Below are 19,770 nucleotides of genomic sequence, written 5' to 3'. Positions count from 1 at the left end.
CACTATCATCACTAATTCACTAACTCACTATCCTCACTAATTCACTATCTTCACCAATTCTCTATCCTCACTAACTCACTACCCTCACCAATTCACTATCTTCACCAAATTCTCTATCCCCATAACTCACTACCCTCACTATCTCACTAACTCACCATCCCCACTAACTGTCCTCACCAACTCACCATCCTCAACATCCTGACCAATTCACTATCTTCGCCAATTCGCTATCCTTACTAATTCACTAACTCACTATCCCCATTGACTCACTATCCTCACTAACTCACCATCCTCACTAATTCACTAACTCACCATCTTGATTATCCTCACTAAACTCACTATCCTCACTGACTACAGCTCAGTGTTTACTGCATCTCGACCACTAAGCCGTCTCACTATCCTCACCTCACCCCACCTCCTCCCCCCGTCTGCCTCAGAGAGACTGTTGTTTACATCCTCCTCCCCCACCTTAAATATACACCATCATCATCATCATCATCAGGCACATGTACATGTATCATTTCTTCTCATTTCTACTCGTTTATTTCTTCTCTGAAATTTGTATAATGTATAAATATATATAAACTTTTGCTTATTCTTATTTCATTATTTTATGACTTATCCTTACCCCCCCCCCCACTCCTTGATTTTGGTGATGTCTCGTGTCGTCACGCACGTGCTCTCGCTTGTCTAATGACGATTAAATTCTACTGAACTGAATTGAATATTGGTCACGTGACTCACCCGAAGTCGTCGTCCACGGACTTGAAGAAGAATTTGAGGTTCGGTTTGTTCAGGACCTGTTTGAAGTCCTGCAGGGTGACGCGCTGCGCGGGCACGTTGATCCGGATCAGGTAGGGGGTCTCCTGGTCCTCCAGGTGGTAGATGACCCGGGTCTCCTCAGACAAGCTGCGGTCCCCCATCGAGCCCGGCCTGGAGGAGGAGACAGGGATGCTGAGAGAGAGAGAGACACCTGTCTGTCTGTCCACCTGTCCGCGCGTCTCACTATCCGCGCGTCTCACTGTCCACGTGTCTGTCCGCGTGTCTGTCTACCTGTCTGTCTCTGTTCCGGGTCGTCCGGGTCCAGATGTGTCGGTCCAGCTGCTGCTGGACTGATGCTCTTCAGTCTCCTCCGGACGCCACACCGTCAAATCCTACAAAATAAGACACGCCACTTCCTGTTGACCTCGTCAAAATAAGAGCCTACTTGCAGTGATGGAAATAAAAATATCAGTACCTGCAAAAATACGCATGCTAAAAAGACTGTAAATGTGTCAGATATCCACTTGATATGACTAACTCAGACTGATGAAGCTGAATAGAAGCTTCACACAGACTTTAAATGACTGTGTGGACACACTGTGGATTTTATCCTCCATCACTTCCATTGAAAACACATTTGAAGGATCTTTTAATATCCAGTATGAACAAGAGGAATGATTACAGCGAGGAAAACCTCTTTCACTATTCATATGGACACATGAATGAGATGAGGAGTAAATATATATAATAAGTATAATATTTGTGTCCAAAACAGTAAAAGCAGCAGAAAATAAAAACATTAAAGTACCGTAAAACTGTCTTTGAGTAAAGTTACTTTCCATCACTGCTGAGCTGCTAACGGGTATTAATATTTGAATATATGTCTGGTGTAGTGAACTACAGTCTCATCACACCTGTAAAGAGATTTAAAGTGTTTGACAGAAACTGAAACTCTGCAGTCTGTTTTATTTACAGTCACATAACTTTATTTATACATCATGTAGAGACGAGCCGACAAGGAGCTTCCACACAGAATCTCATGAAACATTTTGTTAGAAACTGTGAATTATAAATATTTGATCATATTTTCATATTTACAAAAAGGCACAAAACAAGTTGAGGTAAAATCACTTTAAATGTAAATAAACTGTCTGATAGTTTTATTTCATACATGTTCCTGCTATATTTGTGTGTCTGAACAGTGAAACTGTATTTTACAATTATCACTATTTTAAAGACTCTGTGTGATATTTCTGTGAGTTTAGGCTCCTGTCAGCTTTATACTTCGTTAAACTGACTAAATTATTTGTCAGATTTAAATCGGAGGACACTGAACTCATTTTACTTCTGCTTATCTTTGCTTTTATATTTTTTTATTTTGGAGGCCAATTCCCACTTCCGGTATTTTTCGGAAACTGCAGCATCATTTCCGACTTTCACTGAACTCTTGAAAATAAAAGCAGGAAAATGATTCATTCATTTGGACTCGTGTGTTTTTTGTTTTTTGAGGAAATAAATCTGCAGATTTATAAACAGATGAAACAAACTTCTGTCTTTAAAATAAATATTTTATTTCTGTGCTGTGACTCAGAAGAAACGAGTTCCTGTTTAGTTTCAAGTGTTTATTGAGTCATTACAAACCTTCTGTGAAGAGGCATTCAGGGACAGCTGGGGACAATGGGACGTTTCAGAGCTGAGGAGAGTACAGGGACGGACGCAAACAACAACAACAACAACAACCATTAATTCAGGAGGTTTTTGTCTAAAAGTTTTAGATTTTTGATATTTTTAATTTCATAATCTGCAGAGAGTCAATCAGTGGGTTAAAGCAGGTTTAAAATAAATAAATGTTTGTTGTTTTTGTTTGTTTCCTTCACTCATCTTTCAGTCATCTGACGATAGAATTTAAACTTTTACTTTCAAATATAAAAATCATTTAAAGTGTCAGTAAATACTCTGATTACATCTCAGAGTCTGTTTATTGCTGGTGATTGAAGTTAAAAAAAAAAAAAAAAAAAGTCAGAAGAGCAGAAACGCCCGACATCTCCCAGCTGCAGTGAACGCAGCGTTAAGGCCTCTGAGGTGGAGGTCGGCTGGTTTTATGCTGAGTCGAGTCGGGTGATGACGTCGGGTGGAGGTAGGGTCTCTCAGCCACTTCTTCCTTTTAAAAAGCAGCTTTTTTTCTGCTGAAATTCACTGTAAAGGACAGTGAACACATCGTTCCTCTGTGTGTGTGTGTGTCGCTACAGAAACACACACGCACGCACACTCACACACTCACACACATATATATCTATATAAACAAAAGGTGTTCAAGGTCAGTCAGGCTGCAGGTGGAACAATCATCTTTACACGTGATCAGACAATATTTATGTTGCTGAAGCCCGTTTCTGCCAAAACTAATCTGACTACGTTTCACCCAAATGTTGCTCAAATTTTTTACAGAATTTCCCAAAAACGGTCAAAAGAAAACGTGAATTAAAGCTTCTTTCTTGTGTGAATATCAGCAGAAGAAGAGACGACGTCATTCACAGAGAGACGATGGAAAACATGATGGAAATACGACGTTTCATGTGTTGATGTGAGGAAGGTTACAGTCTCCTCATCATCATCATCATCATCGCTCCTCACAGACCTGATGTTCGTCATCATTTATTCACTCAGTCTGTTTATATTGATTTTTTTTATCCACACAGCTGCTGTTTACACCTCACACTTGTTTCCACTCACAAACTGAAAATTAAAAACAAACTTACTAAGAGAAGAAAAATCTCCACATTATCACCAGTAAATCTATCAAAAGAAGTTTCTGCCGTCACGTCAGATGTTTCTACAGATGTGTGAAATCTCGTTAAGCTGTAATCGGACGCTCGAACGGTGTCGCCGCCGTTAGCGTGACGTCACGCTAACACGAGCGGATGAGCTCAGCGCTCACTTTGCTAAAAATTAAAAACATCTTCATCTTCAGAGGAAAAAGACACAACACTGAATTCTCCTCAACACTGTGTCAGACGTTCTTCTCATTATAAACTGAATGTTTTGATCTGAAGACGTCGTTTTAGACTCAGAAACCATGAGTAAAAGAAAAGAATCATTAGTTTGCAGCCACAAACCAAACTGAGAAGCTTGAAGCAGAAAATCAACACAAAAATAAAATAAAATCAACATTTGAGTGTTTTTAAGTTAAAATCAGCAGATAATTAGTGTGAAAATCTTTGTTGTAATTTGGTTTCCTGGTAGTTTGAGCTGACAAACAGGAGAGAAGTTGGATTCTGACTCATCGCGTGTGTGTCGTTGGCAGAAACGGGCGTCTGAGTCACGATGGATCAGAAAATATAAAACTCTTTGATGTCAAACTGCTGCTGAGACGCTTCGACTCTAACAAATCTGATGTCTTAATGACACAAACGTCTCCTTTCAGCCTCAGCAGCCAATCACATGATGAGGATGAGCAGCCCCCGACCTTCGACCTCCTCGACCTTCAGATTCGACTTCCTGTCACGACTCGGACTTTAACGATCTCTGGAGTGAAACTTCCTGTCGTTTTTTTTTTTACTGCTCACAGTGTTTAAACTTTCAGCGTCTGTAGTTCTAAGTCCGCTGTTGCTGCCGTCACCACGGCAACAGCTTCCATCACCGGCCAGCTGCTGCTGCTGCTGATGATGATGATGATGGTGGAGATGAAGACCGTCATCACGCAGAGACGTTGACGTCCCGCAGAGCGATGCCGTTGGTCGTCCCGGCGGCAGTAGTGGAGGAGGCGGTTGCCGTGGCAGCCGGCTGCGGGGAAAGGGATGGAGAAGGGGAGGAGGGTATGAGGGGGAGTGCGGGGCTGTTCTGATTGGTCGGTGCGGCGCCGGTCTGGAAGAGGATCTGCTGTAACGTCCGTCTGAGGTTCGGATGCAGGCGGCGCTGCGTCTGGTAGAAAATCTCCACGGCGACGCACTTCATCACCCCGGCAACCAGGTCCTCGTACAGCGGCACCGTGTACATCCTGGAAGTCTGCAGAGAGGAAACGGAACATGTTAAAAAAACACAAAGCATCATGGGAGCTGTAGTCAATAAACAACTTCAGATGTGAACATTTATATTTAGTGTCTCATTTAGTCTCATTTGTGGATTTTATGTCTTTATGTCAGTGAAGCACTTTGTTAACTTGTTTTGTGCTACATTAATAAAGCTTATTATTATTATTATTATTATTATTATTATTATTATTATTATTATTTACTGTGATACCGCATCAACTTTCCAGGAAGCTTTCATGCTTTTCAAGCAAAATAAAAAGCTTCTTTATCATGAAGATTTGATTCTCTGACACTTTATCATCATTCATGGCTCCTTTACTTTCTAGATTTCCAAGTGAAAAAAACAGATGTTTATTATCTTTATTATCTTCATGACAAGCATCACAATCACCCACATTCAGCCAGACGTGTACGAGATGCTGGTTCGATTCCCGGCTGGCAGAATGTCATTCCCTGCTCTCATCCCAACATTCCCAACATTCCCAGTCTCTCTCTCCACAGTCACTATCAAATAAAGGCACAAAATGCCCAAAAAACTAAAAATAGAAACACCAACAAATCAGCACACTGATTACTTATTCAAACCTTCACTTGATACTGTTACTGTAATATTTTGAATACAATACTTTTTATTACTAGAAGTACTGACAATAGAGTATTTTTCCTTGTAATAAAGCATTTTTTAAATTATATATATATATATATATATATATATGTTTTTGGCCATTTTTTATGCCTTTATTGGACAGTGACAGGAGGAAACAAGTGTTCTGTTATGTGGCGTGCGTCTTAACCAGTAAGCTACTGGGACGCTGTGATACAGTATTTATACCTGGAACAGAGTTACAGTTGTTTTCTTTACTTGTAACAGTGTTTGTAACTGTTCTGTTTATAGCTGTACAGTATATCTGAGTGGGAAACAGCTGTCGGCAGCGTCGGTGTTCTCACGTGTTTGTGCAGGAAGGCTCGGACTCGCGGCAGGTCGGGGTAGAAGCTGTTCCTCACCACCATCTGCAGCCAGCGGATCTGAACCTCAGCGTTCAGACCGTCGAACAGAGACGAGTACCGAGCCGACAGACTCACCATCACATCTACACACACAGAGAGACAGGAAGTTATGTTGACGAGTCCTCACATTCATCTTCTCTCACTTCACACTCATACACAGTTTTTAACACCAGGTGAAAATCGTCTTCTTCGACATTTAAAAACACAGTTTCCTGATCAGACAGCTGACAGGCTGCCATCTGTGTTTGGACTCGTCAAAATCAGCAGATGGAAGATTTTTTTCCTCCAGATGGTTTAAAGAGTGTTTGAGGAAAAACCTTCAGAATAATATTATTATTAACATCAGTAGAAAAAGCAGAAGTAGCAGTACTAGTGGTACTAGTAGTAATAGTAGTACTAGTGGTACCTGCAGCAATAATATAGCAGTAGGGGTAGTTTAAATAAGACCAGAGGCAGCGGCAGTAAACATAAGGTAGTATTAGCAGTATTATTAGTAACATTACTACAAGGTGCAGTAGTAGTAGTATTAATTGTAGTAATAGTATTAACAGCAGAACTAGTAGTATTTATAGTAGTAGTAGTATTAATAGTAGTATTAACAGTAGTACTAGTAGTATTACTGCGTACCGTGTGGCAGTGGTCCAGCATGCAGCAGTAGTAGTATTAACTAGGACTGCAGTCTGCTGGTCGATTAGTTGGTCGATATGTTCTCGTCCAACTAAATTCTCATTGGTCGAATAATCTCCGTGTTATTTTCATAAGAAGAAAAGTGCTACATCAACAGCTTTCCAGGATTAATCCATTATTTCCTGCGGCGGGGGGACAGACTAACAAATTACCTGTGAAAACAACGGGGGTGTATTCAAAACACCCCCGTTGTTTTCACAACTTTGAACTCGCCCAACCTGATGGAGCCTGCTGGGTCTAACTGTACTCAACGGTTACTGAACGGTTACTGAATCCGTGTTTCTCCATAATGACACAACGAGAACCCCCGCCAGGCCAAAAAAATATTTTTTAATATTTGATATCCGACAGCGTTTGGGAGTCTCTGTGCAGCGCTGCTCCGGTACGTGAGTCAACCTCTGCGTCGTTGCCTGGGAAACCACTGGTCGCGCGGCTCCGTTAAGGAGTATGTTTGCGTAGCGAGCGGGAAAGAGCGAGGAGCAGAGAGGTGACGGTGGATGCGAGCGGAGCAGAGGAAAAGGTTAGTAGTAAGTTGTCAGTCTGGCAGTAAATGTACAGCACAGACTACAGTGTGTCAGTTAATAAATGCTAAAAAGTCACGTCTGTTGTTTCCCCAAATGCTGGAAAAGTGAAGGAGGTTAGCTCCAAAGTTAGCAACAATGGGTTAGCCTAGCCTGAAGATGCTAAACAGAGAAATACAGAACAGAGAAATGTGTGACTGCCGAGTTTACTGCGCACTCTGTCCCGTTACATCACAACTAATCGATTTGTTGAAGATTATGTACGATTTTAGTCGACCAAGATTTTCTTTGGTTGACTACAGCCCTAGTATTAACAGTAGTACTAGTAGTATTAACAGTAGTAGTAGTATTACTGCGTACCGTGTGGCAGTGGCGAATGGTCCAGCATGCGGTCGAGGAACAGGACGATCTGGAAGGTGCTCCAGGTCGACAGGTGGAAGGTGGACACGGCCTGCAGGTCGGGGGCGTCGCCGCTCCTCCACACGTCACACAGATCCTGGACCGGCTGGGTCAGAGCGCCCCCTGCTGACAGATCCGGCTCATACGGAGGAGGACCGCACCCGCTCAACCAGCGCTCAAACTCCAGGCCTGACGCACACACACACACAGGAAGTGATGATGATGATGATTTCACAGCAGATGATGATGACAAACATTTATTGTCACTGAGGAGAAAATGTGGAATAAACAGAGCTCCGCCCACCTTCTCTCTGAGCGACGGCGGCGTTCTTCAGCTCAGGAAAATAACCCAGGAAGTAGTCGATGAGGTCCTGAGCCACCACACTTTTAAATTTAAACTCTGAGATATAATCCTGAAAACCGTAGAAACAAACATTAACGTCTAGAAACGTCTCGTCCTGCAGCTCAGCTCGATGAACAAAACTAACGACCATCATTTCAACGTTTGATCTAACGAGGTTCCTTCATCACGTCGTTATCTCACTGTAGACGCTGCATGTCGCTGGCTTACAGTTGTTCATTATATAAATAAATCAAACACTGACACAGATACTCAAACACAGTAAAGGAGCATTTCTGATGTTTTTCATTCTAATAATCACAAAACTGATAAAGATAAGTTTGAAAATCAATAGTGACATTGAGGTGAACTGTAGAACCGCAGCATCCGTATGTCATTGTGTGTGTGTGTGTGTGTGTGTGTGTGTGTACCAACCCGCAGGAAACAGTCGAAGCGCCTGACGTCTCCACAGAGCTGAGACAGGTACGACACGAAGCAGAAACCTTTCTCGTAGGTGAAGAGATTCATCAGAGTGCTGGGATTCACACCTGGAGGGGGCGGAGTCAACATGAAGCACAGTCACACCTGTGTGTGTGTGTGTGTGTGTGTGTGTGTGTGTGTGTGTGTGTGTGTCTCACCTGGCTCAAACTTGACCTGCAGTTTGCTCACAGGGTTGTTGTCTCCTAGGAGACGCAGCTGTCTGTGGAGGGCGTCCAATCGGACGACAGTTTCCAGACAGGTGAACGCCTCACCTGACGAGGAGGAAGGAGACGGTTTGTTTACAGTAATACTGTTTATCTTAAAGCTCCTGTAAAGGCAAATCCATGATTGGCTATTAATCATGTAATTTGGGATCTAATGTGCATATAGTAAACACCTAAAAACAATGAGAACAGCCTTTAACATTGTCTATGTAGTTCTTTAGAAAGTTTCTCTCCCTTCCCTTGTTACTGGGTTTTATTTAGGCGGGGCTAAACTAGGGAATTTATTACATAATAAATACCTGCCCAATCATATTTAGGAGAAAATGTGACTTCACTTACTCATGAGAAAACAATGCAGTGCACTTTGCTTTGCTTTCAGCTAGAATGAGAATTCACATTAGCCTGATATGGTTTGAAAGTTACTGTGTTAAGCTAACTAGCAGACTTGGCTACATCATCCAAATCTGTATTAATCACTGAGTGGATAAGTAGCTCAAAAGTGTAGCATAGTAATGCTAATGCTAACTGTTTCATGTAAGTGAAAGAAAGATGCTAAAACACTTAGCTTCGTAGTCTGGGAGGTATAGTTCAATAAAAACAGATATGTGTGGTCTACTCTAGTCTGCTAGTTAGCCGATTAGTCCAGATAACTAGTAAACCACTGGGGTAATTGATTATAAGCTCAAAAGTTTTGAATAGAGAAGCTAATGCTAACCGTTTCATGTAAGTGAATGGAAGATGCTAAAATGATTAGCGCCATACTCCAGGAGGTATAGTTAAATAAAAACACAGTTTCGGGTGGTTTAACCTAGTTTGTTAGTTAGTGGATTATTCAAACTTTCAACTAAGTAGGATCCATTAGATAGACTTAACGTAGTTAATAGCATAACGTTTAAGCTAATGCTAACCGTTTCATGTAAGTGAATGGAGAACGCTAAAACAATTAGCATCATACTCTGGGAGGTATAATTAAATAAAAACACAGATTTGGCTGGTTTAACCTGTTTTGCTAGTTAGTCAATTAGTCAAGTTTTCTAACCAAGTAGGGTCCATTTTAAGTACTAGCAGTAGTATTTGCAGTAGTAGTAGTAGTACTGTAAGCCTCAGTAGTGATCCTCCACTGGTAGTATTTTAAGTACTACTAGTAGTATTTGCAGTAGTAGTAGTAGTAGTAGTAGTAGTAGTAGTAGTACCGTAAGCCTCAGTAGTGATCCTCCACTGGTAGTATTTTAAGTACTACTAGTAGTATTTGCAGTAGTAGTAGTAGTAGTACTGTAAGCCTCAGTAGTGATCCTCCGCTGGTAGTATTTTAAGTACTACTAGTAGTATTTGCAGTAGTAGTAGTAGTAGTAGTAGTAGTAGTAGTAGTAGTACCGTAAGCCTCAGTAGTGATCCTCCACTGGTAGTATTTTAAGTACTACTAGTAGTATTTGCAGTAGTAGTAGTAGTAGTAGTAGTAGTAGTAGTACCGTAAGCCTCAGTAGTGATCCTCCACTGGTAGTATTTTAAGTACTACTAGTAGTATTTGCAGTAGTAGTAGTAGTACCGCAAGCCTCAGTAGTGATCCTCCGCTGGGCGTATTTTAACTACTGGTAGTAGTATTTGCAGTAGTACTAGTAGTAGTAGTAGTAGTAGTAGTAGTAGTAGTACCGTAAGCCTCAGTAGTGATCCTCCGCTGGGCGTATTTTAAGTACTAGTAGTAGTATTTGCAGTAGTACCATTTGCAGTAGTAGTAGTAGTAGTAGTAGTAGTAGTAGTATTTGCAGTAGTGTTTGCAGTAGTAGTAGTAGTAGTATTTGCAGTAGTAGTAGTACCGTAAGCCTCAGTAGTGATCCTCCGCTGGGCGTAGGTGGCCAGTCCTTCGCTCAGCCACATCTCCTCCCAGGTGGCGTTGGTGACGGCGTTGCCGAACCAGCCGTGCGCGATCTCGTGGATGACGTCGATCAGCAGGAACTCGCTGCTCTCCAGGATGGAGGCGATGATGAAGGTGAGGCAGGGGTTCTCCATGGCAACGATGGGGAAGGACGGGGGCAGGAAGACGATGTCGCACCTGAGGATCAATCGGTCTGAGTTTCATCCAAGTCGTTATTGAGCGTGAAGCGTGACGGCGTCTGATCTCACCTGCCCCACAGGTACGCTCCGAACAGCTCCTCGGCCACGCCCAGCCAGCGCTCCACGCTGCCGCCCAGCTTCTTCACCGCACACGACAGCAGACACGGCTCCGCCCACACGCGGCTCCTGGAGGAACAGCTTCGTTCAGTCCTCAAAACCACAAAACATCTGACAAAACTTCATCTGGATCATCATCATCATCTTCCTCACGCCGGCAGCTGCCGTCACGCCGTCAATACAACATAAAGCTCAAGAGACAAATAACAAAACTGCAACTGCAAGAAAAGAAAAGTCATCAAAGAGTTTCCAGAACGAATCAATAATGAAAATCATTGTTATATTTAAGAAAAGACAGGAAATATTTCTCCTGAGTCCGTCTGTTGAACATCTGGAGATTCTGGATGTTTGTGAGCTGCTGTTTCTTTATCTGCATTTATAAATTAATCAATACTCATGTGATACTCGATAATCAATACTGTGATCGGGTCTGACCGCGGGCCGACGTCGACGTGCTGCAGCTCTCCGGCCACCAGCGCCACCAGGTAGGACGGGACGGGGAACTCCATGGAGAACTGGAAGACTCGGTCCTGTTTGGAGTACGAACTGCGAGACGCGCTCATCAGCACCGTCACGCCGTCCGGAACCTGCAGGAGAAGAAGAAAGATGTGAGCGGGTCAACACAGCGGGGTCAGAGGTCAGGGGTCAGAGGTCAGGGGTCAGGACTCACCCGGACAGAGGCGGTGTAGGTGCTCTTGATGGCGGGCGTGTCGAAGCAGGGGAAGAAGGAGCGATTACACACCGAGTGACCCTGAGTGAAGACCAGAGGACGAGACTGACCACAGGTCAGCTCCGAGTCCAGCCACCAGATCTGCACACACACAGCGTCATCATCACCTTCATCATCATCATCATCATCACCTTCATCATCATATCATCATCACCTTCATCATCATCATCATCATCACCTTCATCATCATCACCATCATCATCATCATCACCTCCATCATCTTCATCATCATATCATCATCATCATCACCTTCATCATCATCATCATCATCATCACCTTCATCATCATCACCATCATCATCATCATCACCTTCATCATCATCATCATCACCTTCATCATCATCATCATATCATCATCATCACCTTCATCATCATCATCATCACCTTCATCATCATCATCATCACCTTCATAATCATCTGCACTTTTTTCTTAAAAAGACTCTGATGATTAATTGATCTTAACATAATGTTATGGACCAAATGACTAATTGATTGATGGAGAAAATAATCAACAAATAATCATGGTGTGTGTGTGTATAGTGTGTATAGTGTGTGTGTATAGTGTGTATGGTGTGTATGGTGTGTGTGGTGTGTGTGTAGTGTGTGTATAGTGTGTGTGTGTGTGTATATAGTGTGTAGTGTGTATAGTGTATAGTGTGTGTATAGTGTGTGTGTATATAGTGTGTAGTGTGTATAGTGTGTAGTGTGTGTATAGTGTGTGTGTAGTGTGTGTATAGTGTGTAGTGTGTATAGTGTGTAGTGTGTATAGTGTGTGTGTGTGTGTATATAGTGTGTAGTGTGTATAGTGTGTAGTGTGTGTATAGTGTGTAGTGTGTGTATAGTGTGTGTGTAGTGTGTGTATAGTGTGTGTGTGTGTGTGTATATAGTGTGTAGTGTGTATAGTGTGTATTGTGTGTGTGTGTATAGTGTGTAGTGTGTGTGTATTGTGTAGTGTGTGTGTATTGTGTAGTGTGTGTGTATTGTGTAGTGTGTGTGTATAGTGTGTGTATAGTGTGTGTGTAGTGTGTGTGTGTATAGTGTGTAGTGTGTGTATAGTGTGTAGTATGTGTGTGTATAGTGTGTGTGTATAGTGTGTGTGTAGTGTGTGTGTGTATAGTGTGTAGTGTGTGTATAGTGTGTAGTGTGTATGGTGTGTGTGTGTAGTGTGTATAGTGTGTAGTGTGTATGGTGTGTGTGTGTAGTGTGTATAGTGTGTGTGTGTGTAGTGTGTAGTGTGTGTGTAGTGTGTAGTGTGTGTGTGTAGTGTGTGTGTGTATAGTGTGTGTGTGTGTATAGTGTGTAGTATGTGTGTGTGTGTATTGTGTGTGTAGTGTGTGTGTGTATAGTGTGTAGTATGTGTGTGTATAGTGTGTGTGTAGTGTGTGTGTGTATAGTGTGTAGTGTGTGTATAGTGTGTAGTATGTGTGTGTATAGTGTGTGTGTAGTGTGTGTGTGTATAGTGTGTAGTGTGTGTATAGTGTGTAGTGTGTATGGTGTGTGTGTGTAGTGTGTATAGTGTGTAGTGTGTATGGTGTGTGTGTGTAGTGTGTATAGTGTGTGTGTGTGTAGTGTGTAGTGTGTGTGTAGTGTGTATAGTGTGTGTGTGTGTAGTGTGTAGTGTGTGTGTAGTGTGTAGTGTGTGTGTATAGTGTGTGTGTAGTGTGTGTGTGTATAGTGTGTGTGTGTGTGTGTAGTGTGTGTGTAGTGTGTATAGTGTGTGTGTGTGTAGTGTGTAGTGTGTGTGTAGTGTGTAGTGTGTGTGTATAGTGTGTGTGTAGTGTGTGTGTGTATAGTGTGTGTGTGTGTATAGTGTGTGTGTGTGTAGTGTGTAGTGTGTGTGTAGTGTGTATAGTGTGTGTGTGTGTAGTGTGTAGTGTGTGTGTAGTGTGTAGTGTGTGTGTATAGTGTGTGTGTAGTGTGTGTGTGTATAGTGTGTGTGTGTGTAGTGTGTAGTGTGTGTGTAGTGTGTATAGTGTGTGTGTGTAGTGTGTAGTGTGTGTGTAGTGTGTAGTGTGTGTGTAGTGTGTAGTGTGTGTGTATAGTGTGTGTGTAGTGTGTGTGTGTATAGTGTGTGTGTGTGTATAGTGTGTAGTGTGTATTGTGTGTAGTGTGTGTACCGCGGGTCCGTCTGTGGTGGTGTAGCGGACTGTGATGTGGATCAGTCTTCCTGGTTTCAGGGTCGTCGGCAGGCTGATGTTGAGTGAGGATCCGTAGTCGGTGAACGGGTCGACCCGGTAAGTGAGGGACACGGGCTCCTCCTGCGGGGCCCCGGGACCCTTACAGTCGATGGAGTGGATGAGCAGGGAGGGGTGAGAGTCCAGGACCAGCGTGTGAACCCCCGGCTGGATGGGGACCAGGTCCAGGACCAACCAGCCGCTCATCTCCTTCACCGCGAAGTTCAGCCGCAGGTCCAGGTGGAGGTGACGCAGCTGGAAGCACCTGAAGTTGGAGGCCGAGGCCACGTCCACCAGGGGGCAGCGCGGGGACCCGGGGCCCACCGAGGGCCGGCCGGAGTCCCCCGCGCAGCGCCCCCCCGAGGCCGGGAGGGATTTACAGCAGCAGCACAGCGAGGTGGGGGTCTGCTGGAGCTCCGCCATCATGAGCTACAGCTGGGACTGAACCCGGCTCAGACCTGGACCCACTGCATCAAACACCCAGAGACACCAGAGACCAGGTCTGACAGGAAGTTAGCCCCATTAAACCAAAACCAAAACCAAAACCTGCAATAAATCCTGCAATAAATACAAATAAGGACACTTGTGACCCAAAACCACCTGCTTTTACTAAATTCAAACTACATTTAAACCCAAATTCAACTGGAAACGGACTAAACTGAACCCTCTATGTGAGCCAGGCCAGACTACACTCACAATAAAACCAAATCAAACTCTAATTGAACTAAAAAAAACCCTTTAAAACCAGAAATAAACACAAATCAGGACACATGTGACCCAGAACTGAGTTTAAACTCAGTCTAAAACGGGTCTGACAGCATTTAAAGCTCAGGACTAAAATGTAAACTACATTCAACTAAACTCAGACTACATTTAAACCAAATTTCCAGACTACATTCAAAAAACCGCCTAAACAAAGTCTAAATGAACTGAAAACCGGCTGAAAAAGCAATAAGGACACTTAACTTAACAACCGAGCTTCACCCTCGAAGCTCAACATCTGAAGCCCGGTTAGAGCTCAGTTTAACCGGACTCAGACTACCTTTAAACCCGGCTAGCTGCTCTGTAAATTAGCACCTTTAGCTTAAAGGGAGTTCACCGAACTGGCGTTAAAAAACAGGCACTTTAAGAGGCGGAGATAATGTCGGAGTTAGAGGTCAAAACAGCGACGACGTAAACAAATAAACTAATTTAACCACCTGATTAGCTCAGCCGGCTAATTAGCATGCAGTCTAATTAGCATTAGCACCACACAGCGCATTATTTGTTGTGTTTTTGAGGACAAACAGTTTTATGTAAAATCCATCAGGACCCGGAGAAAGAACCAGACCGACACCGGCTCCTCCTGTGAACTCAGCCCGGCTCCCTGCTCTGCGTCCCGGCTGCTCAATCCAGACGCTCCCGGTGGGTTTGAACGCGGCCGGAGGAGGCGAGTGTGTGTGTGTGTGTGTATGTGTGTGTCGGTGAGCGGAGGACCGAGGAGGACCGACGAGGGGAGGGGGGGGGGACCGAGGAGGAGACACAGACAGACACAAACAGAAGCAGAGGGAGGACACAGGAGGCTCCGCTCCGGACAAAACAGGAAGTCACCGCAGCAGCAGGAAAAAGTTTGAGCAGGCCGGAGGGGGCGCTCTGGAGCCAATTACAGCCAGCAGCAGGTCAAAGGTCAGCCGGCTCATTAGTCAATCAGTTACTCAATCACAGTCACAGTCAGGTTTATTGATAAGTAGGTTCACGAATACTATTAACTATCAAAAAACAGAAGACAAACAGCGGTAGAAACGATTTAAAACAGTTTAAAAGTTACAATGATGAGAAGGAAATATAGAAGCAAAAGGAAGAGTAAAATAAAACCATATAAAATAATTAATAATCAATAAAGAATTAAGAGAATGATAATGTATAATAGTCTTGTATAATAGGTTTTAATAAGTGACCTAAAAGATAAAAGTGAATTCAGACTACAAACCCTATAGAGGCTCAATAAATCTATATATCTACATATAGATTTATATATATATATACACTGTATCTATATAATTAACATATATATATATATCAATCTTAATGTTGTGTTAGTGTGTACTGTTCTAATATTTGGACAAATTGTTCTTTGATGCTTTGATGCAACATTTATAATAAAGAATAAAACAAACTGCTGTCTGGTCATGAAGTAACAGCAGAAAATGAGACACACAGTTCATCTTAAAATAGTTTTATTGACAGTGTTTCATAGACACCCCCCCCCCCCCCCCCCCCAACTAACAAGGCAGTCATGCTATAAGGCTGTTAGAAAAACACTGACTGTTGACTGTTGGTGTTTCACCTGTCAGCTCGTCCGTCAGGTGTCGACCCCCTTTAACCCCTTAAAGAGCCTCATTCAGGTCTTTCATGTTATATAACCAGGCTTTCATTCACTAATCACGTCTGTTTATAATCCAGCTACTGAAATAAAAACCAGGTTGTAAAAAATGTCCAGACACAGTTTAAAAAATCTGCCTCTTCATACATCACAATAACGGGTCGAATCCTCTCCGAGCTGCAGTTTTTACAGTGTGACAGCAGCAAACAACAAGAAATCATCAAAATAGAAACAAATAAAACAGGAAACAGCTGAGGGTCTTATCAATCTTTAAACATCTGGAAAATAAGACTTATGATCAATACTTCTAATTTAATTCATTTATGTTATTTAAGATATTTTTAGTAAACTCATATCTTACATTTCATTCATCCTTATAGACGCCATCCTCCAGCGACACATTCAGGTTTATAAAACCAGAATCTGATGTTAAAATACACAAATGTGTAACTGGAACGAACCAAAAACCAGTTGATGAACAGGAAACTAATGTAAAAGCACAAGATATTTCTGTTTCTGAGGAGAGAAAAACAACAAAAAATTATTCCACTAATTTGTTTTGTCAGATATATTTTAAAGGAAACTTGATTTCTGAGATGATTATTGAATATTTTACCAACCAGGTAACCTGATGATGTTTATTTTAGGAAACTGTGACGGATGTTTTTCATTTTAGTTTCATCAAGAAAATGATTAATCAATAATGAAAATAATGGTTAGCTGCAGGTCAGAGGTCAAAGGTCAGGAGTTTTCTGCCTGGTTTAGTCCGGTTGAACAGGATTGGTCGGTGTGATCTGAACTCAACAACCACACTGAGCCGCTTATAAAGGAAGCGGTCTCAGTCCGTTAGCGGCGGGACGTGATCCGGCTCCCGTAGCCGGGAGCGCTTTGCATGCTGGGATGTTGATAGTTGTGGGGAAAAACTCACCTCAAAGATGGCGCCGCGTTCATTCCTATGAAAAGCTGCTCAGTGGCGCATGAAGCCTTAAAAATGTGTCTCTTTTAGACTTTCCAAATGTGAACAAACGGATCAAACTGATACTAAATGACGTCAACGAGAGAAGAGAACAAACGAGACGTCCTAAAACGCCTCAAGATTCAAACCATGAAACAGAAACATGCATCACGTTTCCCGTCTGACTCACAGAGGAGGATATAAAGACTTCAGGAACGATGTAATAAACTGTAACAGTTTATAGTCTATGATGTAATTACTGGACTGCTGATATTCTTGCTTTTAACTACATGTTTGCGTCGGTTACGAGTTCATTATTTCATTCACATCCTCAGAATTAACGCTACGAGTCAGCGAGAGGCCACATGACCAGTGGGGGGGGGGGGGGGACAGTATCAGAAAGTCAAACATAAATGGTAAATGGCTGCATTTATATTTATATAGCGGTAATATCCAAAGTTCTTAACAATGTGTTTCTGCTGCTCACTCACACACCGATGGCGGCGAGCTGCTGGTGTAACCATCAGGAGCAACGAGCGCTTCTCCTGCCGTGATCTCAACATCAACAGTATAACAAACCTCCTCGAGCGTCACCGTCGTTTCCTTTTTTTTGCCCCAAAGTGGAAAAAAACGTTTCCTAAACGTTTTAGTCCTCCAGCAGTCGGCTGCAGCAGCTGTTGATAAATGAAACTTCTCGTTATATAACGCCAGTGTTACTAAGTGCGGATTCATAAATCGAAGGTAGAGATGAGTTGTGACTAAATATTTACAGCTACTAGCTAAGCTAACGTTAGCATGCTAATATCTGAGCCGTTTAGACTGAAGAGTAAAAGAGGTAAATATGGAATATGTCAACATGTCTGACCTGACAGAAGAAACACAACATACCTCAAATTACTAAACCAATAACGTCACATCTGTCAGTTTAGCATAATCTCACTGTGACCTGCATGAATATACTACTAATGCAGGCTCTTCTTTTGGCTGTTACAGCTCGTGGTGCAATACTCACTTCCTGTTTACATTTTACTAAAGTGTTTACTGATAAAACATTTATTAAAGGGTTCATATTCAGCTTTTAGTGATTTTGCTGCTATTTATTTCCTGTTCTGATGTCGGATGTTAAACGTGGTCAAAGTTCAGAAACTTGAGGTGAACGTATGTAGAAACGCTGCCTGCAAGTCAAAACTCAGGGCTTCAACCTGCTCTGACGCTTCGTTTGTGACGTTTTTTTCTAACTTACCGACGGGCTGATGTCGGCTCGTCACACATGCCCATAAACTCCCATTCAGTGGCCTTGGTTGCTAAGGTGGTTGCTAAGGTGGTTGCTAAGGTGTTTCCATGTGTTGTTCACGTTGTCCAACATGTACGGATGGATTTGAGAAGTTGACATTTGGAGTAAAGAAGGAGAAGAAGAAGTGAAATCCTGCTACTATAGTTTGTTTACGTAGCCTCCGGAGCCGGAGGAAGCTTCCTGAAAGCTGACCAATCAGAACAGAGTGGGCTCATCAGGAGGCGGGGCCTTAAAGAGACAGGAGCTAAAACGGCCTGTTTCAGACAGAGGCTGAACTGAGGGGCTGCATAAAGGACCAGTAGAAGATAAATAAGGAGTTTTTATTCCAGTAGAGCCCCAGAATATAAATATAGAGGCTGGAAATATGCAGAATATGAGTCCTTTAGTTTTTAATGGTGCAGCCTGATTTAGTAAATCACTAGTTTGAAACTAGTTAGTGGTTACTAAGAACTTAAAGACTTTACACACAAACTGAGTGATGGATTTATGATCAGCTGGTGAAATACAGTCCTGTTATACACAAAGTACACAAGCAAGTATATGAACAGCTGCCGTCTGTGTACGTGTCGGTAAAAAGCAAGTATATCAGCAACCTGAGGAGACGGTTTGAGTCTCGTCTCTTGACTCGAGCAGCTGCTGATTCACAGAAGAGCTGAGATGATTGACAGAATTATAAATGACAGTAACAGAGAAGTGAATACTTGGACAGTCCAGACTAAATAAACAGTTTGAAGACTCTGTAAAACGCTTATGAATATTTTGACAGTATAATAAAATCAGTCCAAACACACGGTGCCGATCATCAGAGAAACTCAAACTGAGTTTATCATCAAACATGTTAAAAACACAGACCTGTTCATATCAGGTCACCTAACAGAGAAAAAAACAAACATTATTACACAGAAAAATGTCTTCATGTTGCAAAAAAGCAACAGTAAGTCAGTGATGATGACGACACATCAATGATTCAGAGCAGACTCTGAGTTTATGAATATATTAGTTTATGTATAGATTTATATTCTAAAAGTCAGAGCAGGTCTGCTGTAAATATATGTGCAGAGTTTTGTCTCTCTAATGTTAAATATACAGTACAGGAACAGTGACAGCACCTCCTCACATCAGGTCTTATTGAAGTGAGGACTTCCAACATGGCGTCACCTGGAAACCTTCCTCTTCCTCTTCTTCTTCTTCTTCTTCTTCTTCATCCTCGGACAGAGATCTTGTTTTCCACGGCGGCCATCATGGAGCACAGCCGAGAGTTCTCATTGGCCAGCAGCCTGGACGGCGCGTCAAACTCCACCACCTGGACCGATCACATGGAGGAAAACTTTATTTAAACATCACCGCGTGTACAGTCACTGTTCTCTCTGTTTTTGGTGATAATACACTGAATCTTTTAGCTTTTTCTTTAAAACAGAGCTGATAACATCATGTTAAACTACATATCAGACAGAAAAGAGACACTATTACATTACTGGTCATAAACAAACTGTTAAAAATCTCTGCAAACTATTTATGCATAAACATGAATTGGTCGTTCGTCTCTTGTATCTGAGTGTAACTTGAACACAGTTATTTGGTAAAAAGGCGTAATTAGTTCTCTATTTGAAGAATCTCTTAAGTCTTTTTACTTTGTTT

General features: G+C 42.4%; 3 protein-coding genes and 1 long non-coding RNA gene across 10 annotated transcripts in view; 1 reads left to right on the top strand and 3 right to left on the bottom strand.

Annotated features, from left to right (window-relative positions):
- LOC122983760 (segment polarity protein dishevelled homolog DVL-3-like) overlaps positions 1–1,200 on the bottom strand; it is a 37,385-nt gene extending 36,185 nt beyond the window's left edge. Inside the window, exons 1-2 of the mRNA XM_044353855.1 lie at positions 1,054–1,200; positions 745–933 (exon numbers count right to left, since the gene is read on the bottom strand). Of these exons, the coding sequence (XP_044209790.1) occupies positions 745–923 (179 nt within the window). The 5' untranslated portion in view covers positions 924–933; positions 1,054–1,200. The remainder of the gene's footprint in view (positions 1–744; positions 934–1,053) is intronic.
- Positions 1,201–2,369: 1,169 nt separating this feature from the next.
- Positions 2,370–15,526, bottom strand: rnpepl1 (arginyl aminopeptidase like 1). The gene is made up of 11 exons (XM_044353852.1): positions 13,465–15,526; positions 11,289–11,429; positions 11,054–11,205; positions 10,571–10,687; positions 10,264–10,499; positions 8,384–8,497; positions 8,181–8,293; positions 7,710–7,818; positions 7,367–7,594; positions 5,739–5,881; positions 2,370–4,764 (listed from the first exon to the last, which is right to left on the bottom strand). The coding sequence occupies exons 1-11, from the start codon at positions 13,945–13,947 to the stop codon at positions 4,456–4,458; spliced, it is 2,145 nt and encodes a 714-aa protein (XP_044209787.1). The 5' UTR covers positions 13,948–15,526; the 3' UTR covers positions 2,370–4,455.
- LOC122983803 overlaps positions 6,966–19,770 on the top strand; it is a 15,057-nt gene continuing 2,252 nt past the window's right edge. Inside the window, exons 1-3 of the long non-coding RNA XR_006403762.1 lie at positions 6,966–7,005; positions 8,187–8,228; positions 8,433–8,518. This is a non-coding gene — a long non-coding RNA (uncharacterized LOC122983803). The remainder of the gene's footprint in view (positions 7,006–8,186; positions 8,229–8,432; positions 8,519–19,770) is intronic.
- Positions 18,505–19,770, bottom strand: part of abcc5 (ATP-binding cassette, sub-family C (CFTR/MRP), member 5) — a 26,471-nt gene continuing 25,205 nt past the window's right edge. For all 7 annotated transcript variants that reach the window (XM_044353828.1, XM_044353827.1, XM_044353829.1 and 4 more), the window contains one exon: positions 18,505–19,435. In XM_044353828.1, coding sequence (XP_044209763.1) covers positions 19,334–19,435 — 102 coding nt within the window. In that variant the 3' untranslated portion in view covers positions 18,505–19,333. The remainder of the gene's footprint in view (positions 19,436–19,770) is intronic.

Source organism: Thunnus albacares, chromosome 6 (genome assembly GCF_914725855.1).
Source record: "Thunnus albacares chromosome 6, fThuAlb1.1, whole genome shotgun sequence".
Classification (NCBI taxonomy): Eukaryota; Metazoa; Chordata; class Actinopteri; order Scombriformes; family Scombridae; genus Thunnus; species Thunnus albacares.
This window is presented reverse-complemented; position numbering and strand designations above follow the sequence as displayed.

Excerpts from the sequence above, each read along its gene's own strand:
- rnpepl1 (XM_044353852.1), bottom strand. The coding sequence starts at position 13,947 with ATGATGGCGGAGCTCCAGCAGACCCCCACCTCGCTGTGCTGCTGCTGT. Across the intron at positions 11,206-11,288 it reads CCTACACCGCCTCTGTCCGG|GTTCCGGACGGCGTGACGGT; the intron begins GTGAGTCCTGAC and ends CTTCTCCTGCAG. Across the intron at positions 10,500-10,570 it reads GGAGCGTACCTGTGGGGCAG|GTGCGACATCGTCTTCCTGC; the intron begins GTGAGATCAGAC and ends ATTGATCCTCAG.